The sequence below is a fragment of the Verticillium alfalfae genome, genomic scaffold (genome assembly GCF_000150825.1).
Source record: "Verticillium alfalfae VaMs.102 supercont1.18 genomic scaffold, whole genome shotgun sequence".
NCBI classification, from domain to species: Eukaryota; Fungi; Ascomycota; class Sordariomycetes; order Glomerellales; family Plectosphaerellaceae; genus Verticillium; species Verticillium alfalfae.
Genome location: NW_003315021.1, coordinates 172,353 through 179,334, shown reverse-complemented (window position 1 = coordinate 179,334; position 6,982 = coordinate 172,353). Strand labels below are relative to the sequence as shown.

At 55.7% G+C, this 6,982-nt stretch overlaps 2 protein-coding genes across 2 annotated transcripts in view; one reads left to right on the top strand and one right to left on the bottom strand.

Annotated features, from left to right (window-relative positions):
* Nucleotides 1-4,959: 4,959 nt before the first annotated feature.
* Nucleotides 4,960-5,819, top strand: VDBG_10049 (conserved hypothetical protein; the record flags this gene model as incomplete). The annotated part of the gene is made up of 2 exons (XM_002999709.1): nt 4,960-5,179; nt 5,269-5,819. The coding sequence occupies 2 exons, from the start codon at nt 4,960-4,962 to the stop codon at nt 5,817-5,819; spliced, it is 771 nt and encodes a 256-aa protein (XP_002999755.1).
* Nucleotides 5,820-6,065: 246 nt separating this feature from the next.
* Nucleotides 6,066-6,982, bottom strand: part of VDBG_10048 (patellin-4) — a gene marked incomplete at both ends in the record, with an annotated part of 1,241 nt that continues 324 nt past the window's right edge. The window contains 2 exons of the mRNA XM_002999708.1: nt 6,066-6,513; nt 6,577-6,926. Coding sequence (XP_002999754.1) covers nt 6,066-6,513; nt 6,577-6,926 — 798 coding nt within the window. The remainder of the gene's footprint in view (nt 6,514-6,576; nt 6,927-6,982) is intronic.

Below are 6,982 nucleotides of genomic sequence, written 5' to 3'. Positions count from 1 at the left end.
GCTGTTCATCGCAAATGAAGCGCGCGCTGGCAGCGAGCGCTGTCGCAGTGCAGGGTCAGGATCAGCGGAGCGCCAGCTAGCGACTCTGATGCGTACGAAAGAGGGGCCGATGAAGAGGTCCAGGAGCAATTAAGGCTTGGCAGGGGAAGCAAAGCAGGGGTGAAGAGGGGCGGCCTGGACTGGGGTGATCGCTTTCTTTTCGCACCTCGTCCACGAGATCAGACGAACAACCATGATTTTCGCTCCCGCTCGGCCGCCGTTTTTGCCTGCTGGATTGGCTAATCAGGCCCCACGAGAACGAGCGGTGATGCGCACATGCTCAGACGCGGCCGTTGTCCAAGCTGCCAGCCAGCGTCACATCAGGCGCTCTTCCCGGTTGGCAAATGCGAGGACCCGACGATGCCATGCGATCAAATCGTACCAGACTGCGCAGCTCCATGATGGTACGGCGGCCCATGCCGAATAGAGCTTGGTCGCCGGGCTGGCCATGGTGCACTGGAGGCTGGGCGGACGGGGGTCGGCGACGCTGGCGGCATGAAGCAGATGAGAACGGCGAGGAGAAGGAAGAAAACTGGTGGAGAGAGGTGGCGTCTGTGACAGTGACAGCCTGACGACGTTGGGGCTAACGTCTTGGACACAACGATCTCTGGAGGTCGATGTCAGGGGGCTGTCCTTGGGTCGGGCACTCTATTCCAGGCGGACTGGCTGTCATACGTATCAACTGTTGGACTTCCGTGTTGACTTAATCTACCGTAAAGCCAACGGCTGCGGGGTTTTCGCAGGCTTCCCGTCTGTTGAAGCTTCCGAGGTGTTGTCCAGCCATCATGGCATGCTCTCTACACCCATGAGTATAGTGGCGGCGCTATGAAAGAAGCTTACTTGGATAGTAGGCCATGTGGTCGTAAAGCCCCTTGGGAAAATCCCAGAAAATCTCAGAAAATCCCAGCGGTCCCATCGACCACGCCTGTATCAGAGGCCCACTCTCTAAGGGGGTAGACGCTCGAAGCAGGCTGACGAGAATAATGACCAATGAGGCATCACCTTCAATCGATATACCCAATCCTATTCGCTCCAATAGTCCCAAGCTCGAGCCGCTGCTCTCCTGAAACAGGGGACGGGGGAGGGCGTCTTTGGCTAACCCCCTCCCCGTACTGACTCAATTTACCTGCAACTCGCGGCGGCCTCGTCTATCCTTAGTGCCCAGAGCCCGATGCAGCGCTCCACCTCAATTTCGCACTAAATAATGACGTCGATCGGGTTGCCCTACCGAGATTGTAGCCCAGGCGCTAGCCGCCGCTGTCAAACACTGCAATCCTTTCTTTGTCTTCTGTCTGACCCCTTCTGCAGTGTGTGCTGTCTCACAAGATGGTTATCATTATGTCTTCTCCTGACACTGTTGGCTCCGCCGGCATGTCACCTCAGGGTAACTTGCGGTAATCGAGCCGACAACGCCGTACTGTTGTTGCCCGTGGGGTCCGGCCCTCGACTTCCCTGCCAGCCTCCATCTTTATTGCGCGTCTACTGCACCCCGGGACCTCGCTCTCGGTCCTCTTGCCTGCCTCTTGTATATTGCCCTCCACCAGAAAAGCCTCTCGGCAGACGGTTCTTTACCCGCCTCCGAGATGTCGGCTTCTTGGGCGTTCTTGGTCGTGGACAGCAGCAACAGCGGTACGGCTCGTATGACTATGATATCCCCCACGTCGCACCCCCGTTTGTGTCCTTGGTACTTTTTCTTCTGCCGGCTTCAATGACAGCTGAGCCTCGCAAGTGCCGGCATGCTTACTTTGTGGACACGGACGAAGTGACCAAGTTACGGATATGGAGGTGTGAAGCTGAGGTTATGCGAAAAGGCTCCACCAGTTGCCATTTGGTACCGAGCTGTAGCACGAGCATCTCCCGCTGTCCGTGGACTGATGCTGCGTTGATTTGGAGAGACGCCCGACAGCACTGTCGTGGCAGATACATCGGGACTCATGCAATCATAAGATGTGTGGTATAGGTGTTGGCTGATCCGATGTCACTCTACTCCACACAGCCAGTCGATCAAGGAGTGGCCGCTTGATCAGATGGATGTCACCACAGCCATTCATGCGACGAAAATTGCGCATTGATATTGTGCCGCACAAGATCGGGACACTCTAGTCAAATATTCGATATTGAGGAGGATGTGGCGTTTCCAGGGTTCCTGGCAATTTTGACCGACTAGTCAAATCCGCACACCACTGCCTCAGACAGAGGGATGATGAAGATGTGCATTTCAACTTAACGCCTGTTCCTAAAACGCTTGTCTCCACGCCGTCAGCTAGATTTGAGACCAGCCGATCGATGGATGAGTAATCATGCATGTTGATGTTTGTCTCTGGAAGCTCCATCTCGACAAAATGTGACCGACTCTCGTTTGAGGGAACTGAAACATTATGGGGAAGGCTTTACGGTCCGCTTCTGAGCTTGGTTGTCTCTGATGTTCCTACCAGGACGAGAGATCCACCAATGCGGTATAGTGGTGACAGCATTCTGGGTTCTGACGCAGTGAGAACTCATCTGGATATTGTGATCGCACGAAGATGAATGGCCTAGAGGGAGTGACGCCCTTTTTCTCCATTCCACACTGAGGAGTTTGCAACCTTAATGAACATCTAGCTTCGAAGGTTGAGGTTTAATAACACAAATGAAAGATATCTCATGACATCTTCCTCCTTCCAGTTGCCGGTCCAGGCACTTCAAGATTCCCGGAGTGTCAGGACCATTTGAGGTTGGAGAGAGGGAAAAAATCGGATTCCAGAATCCTAATAAGTAGATTGTCACTGCTGCATCATGATAGCACCTCGGACTAGTGAAGAAGAAAGTTGTCTTAGCCCTGACGACGCATAAATTAGGTGTTCATAAACGACTTAACCTAAGTGGACAGGCGGGATGTCTTAATATGCCTTTCCAGTACCGAGTATACAATAGATACAAAATGTGCTGCGTTGGCACCGCGTTCATCTACATGGGGCTGACTTTGAGGATTTTGGTGCTGAAATCCGTAACATACCTTGCCAGCTGTATACGGATGATGCTGCGCTCGGAGTGTCCTGCCACACATGTAAAGGATGCTGCTGAAATTGTTCAGAAGCTTGGATTCTGGCTGTACCTCTTCGACTCGGGATATTGCCTGACCTCTCCGTGTGCGTGATGGTTCATAGATAATTCGTTGTTACAAAGGTGGCGAGCCCTTTCAAGCAAATTTGGCAAGACCAAGGTTTACTCAGGGGGAATAATCATGGGACTGTATCTGGAGATGCCTCACTGCAGCTTATTGAAGCAAAGCACCTTCGTTGCATATGCGTCGCGATGCAGCATATGGATGCCTGGGCTCGATATACATGCCTATAGCGAACAGATATTGGCTTGAGCAACCTCACCAGCACCTGTCGAGTTCTTTTGAGTCCTCGCAATCTTCATTTCGCCTAAGCGCTAGTACTTTCATTACTCCCAGTATTTCTTTGGACGAGTCGAATCAAAGAGCTCCATATAAAGCGGTTCATCAGCTTGGTTGTCGAACTCGCCACGCCACGTTTCTATACTCTGGCAACTGGGCAGGGTTTGTTCAGGCAAACCGACCAAGTCACCAGGAACGGTCGTTGTCGTACCTAAGCGACAAAGACTAAAATCTCACGAGACCGGGATTGAGCTCGAGACAAAGACAATGTGGTCAGTCTTTTCAGGGAGATCAATCTGCAGATTGCCCAGGTAGTGGCAGCTTCGGAGCAGTACCAGGCGACTTTGTGAGCGGATCTTCGGGTTGACAGGATAAACAACGCCATGACTGTCGAAAATCCATCCTTGGTAGGCAGGCTCGCCGGTACGCAGACAAGTTGAATGGGACAAGACGCGCGGCAAGAGCATAACGTGATGCCCAAGGGCGGGAGCAAGGCGCGGTGCCGCGCTACAGCACTACCAGCAATCTCAGAGCTGCATCTCCATTGTGTAGGCCTCAATATACCTGATGTGCTCAAGTCTTCAGTGACGGGCTGCGAAGTTGTAAAAGACCATGTAAGCCAGACAGATAGGCCCTTGACACCATCCAACACCATGGAATACCGCGAGCATACTTTGAAAATGTCTCGTGAATATACTGGAGGGCTGCACGCGTGCCCACTTCGTTTCGGCATTTCCATGCGCTCAACATTTGAAGCTCGCCTGCGAGCAAATCCAAATGTGGGCAGAGACCTTGTGCTGAAACCCGAAAGACTTACCCGCAGTGCAAAGCGGAAAACGTCTAGTGCAGCTACCACGTCACCTACAACAAATGAGGGGCGGTCGCCTCGTGTTGCATCGTCCCATGGCATTCTCGTTGGCGCGGACGGGACATCGAGACATGATCCTGAAGAACCAATAAAGACAACAACGTGTGAAGGCGGAGTCAACCCGTCAAGCGTCGTCAAGCGTCCAGGCGAGCACACCAAACGCCTCACTAGCGCATCATGCGCTTTTGCCAAATCTCCCAGAGACACTCCCATCCGCTGACTCGCACGCAAATTTGGGGCGCACCACCAACAAACGACCAAGACCCGTCCATGGCCCGTGACCCGGCCCTGCGCATCATCCCACCACACCGCGTGAGCCCGCCAGTGGGAGGGAACCCTCGACCGACTTTTTTTTCTATTCCCTCCCTTCACTGCACCGCGGGCTGCCAATCAGGCCGTCGAGGAGGAGGAGGGGTCCAGGGTAGGCCCCGGCAGACGTCCCAATGCGCATGTAGCGGCGATCATCCAGCGACCTCAGCTGGGTTTAGTCTCAGCGATTCGCGCCTGAAGCGTAATGACACACCAAGAGGGGGACCCCCTTTCGGACGAGGAGACCAAGGAGAGCAATCATTTTAAAGATGGGCCAAGCCCTCGTCTACGTGTTCGCGATGTCGTCGTGCATGTCAAGGCTGTGCGAGGTGCATGCTGTTTCGCAGGATTCGACGTCAACATGGATCGGCAGCGCGATTCCACCATCTCGGGCTACACAAACGGCACGGCGTCGACAGACCCGGAAGCGGGCCGGCCTTCCAACGAAAGCACCGGCAACGCCCGAGGCGGCAAGGAGGCCACGGACAAGCTGTCGGCTCACCAGTTCATCTACCTCTTCCTCCTCGACGGGCTCGGCGCCCTCGTCCTTTCCGGTGGCATCAACTTTGCCATCGCCTACGGTGCGTCCCACACTACTTGCGGTTTCTGGCGATGGCAGGGGAAGAAAAGGCTAGAAGGAAAATGACAAAAGAAAATTGACATTTTCCAGCAATGTACACGACGCAGAATCTCACCAAGAACCCCATCCGTCTCTTCCAGCTGCCAAACACCCTCGCCGGCGACGCGGCCCTGTCGATTGTCCTCCAGTGCGTCATCACGTGGCTCCTCGAAGCACTTCTCGTGAACCGCGACTTGCGCAAGGGCGGGATCCGGCCGATCGGCTTCGTCGCCGAGCCGACGAGCGCATCTCTCCGCTGGTTCCTGATGCTTGACAGCGAGAAGCCGAGCGCGGACGGCGAGAAGCCGTCGAAGCGCGTGAGCGTCAAGCGAGGCGCGGCGTCGCTGCTGCAGCAGGCGCCGCGGGTGTTCGTCATCATCCTGGCCAGTTTCGCGCTCTGCTGGCCGGCGTCTGTTGGCATCTTGCTCGCCGTGGGCGAGAAAAGGGGCGGCGACTGGTTCTTCGAGGCGACGTGGACGCCGCAGATCTTCAAAGGGGTGCTGGGTGGCGTCTTGGCGCTGCTGACGACGCCGTTGATGGCGGGCTATTGGCTCGTCAGGGAAGGCTGGAGGTTGAAGCGGGGAGGCACACTGCTGACATGATGCGGCCGACCATGAACCACGACGAATGACCATGATGATCAACAGCATGCACAAACGAGAACGATAGATAGACACCACCCGCAAGGGATGTACTTAATTTATGCCGTACTTTGATCTGGGACGCCGGTGTGCCGGCTCAAGCAGATGGCTAACGCTGCTGCTGCGAGGGTATAGGAAGCAACAACGCACTGCCAACTAAAACAGGACTATACAACGAAACGCGCGAAAGACTGTATACAACAATGCTCAGGCAAGCTCGGTGGTCTTGCCCTCGGTGGCCAGGTCACCACCGTTGCCGCCGTAGGCCTGCGGCAGCTTCTCGCCGAGACCGTCGACGCTGGCGTCGGCGAACTCGTTGGCGAGACCAGAACCGTAGGTCATGGGGTGGAACTTCTTGGCCGTCTTGGTGGCGACGAAGAGCTTCATAAAGGCGTACATGAAGCCCATGATGGCAGGCACGTTGACGAAGAACTTCTCCTTGAGCAGCTCGGGGTAGTTCTGGGCAAGCACGGCGATGGTCTTGGTGCTCGCCGCCTTGACCTCGGCGGACTGGCGGAGGAAGGAGATGGACTGGTAGTCGTGGACCTGGTAGATCTTGTAGGGATCCTCGGTCGCGGTGATGGGTTTGGTGGCGGCACCAATGTTCAGCGTCTGGATGCCGAGCTCCTGCAGGGCGACGCGCCACTCGATGAACCTGCGTCGTGTGTCAGTTTCGCCTGTACCTGACAGGAAAGAGGCCTACGAGGGGACGACGTACTCGTCGAGGTTGCCAAACGTCTCGGACATGCGCTTGGCAGCAGCACCGTAAATGTTCCACGTGAACACCTCACGCTTCTGCTGGTCGGCGGCATCATCACCGTACGAGGTGACGTAGCCGAGACCAGCAAACTTGTCCTTGGAGAAGGCCTTGGTGACGAGCTCGAGGGGCTTCGCCTGTGCTCGCCATGTCAAGGTCTTGGTGAGCTGGTCAACGGCCTTGGGGACGTCGCCGTCATTGGCGTTCAGGTACTTCTGGAAGACGATCTGCGAGGGGACGTGGCTCTCGGGATCGGCAAGGGTGACACCCCAGATCTCGGGGTGCGAGTGGGCTTTGGCAGCCGCCCACAGCTGCTGGATAGGAGAGGCTTCAGGGGCAGCAGCTTCAGCAGGCGTCGGCTCGGGAA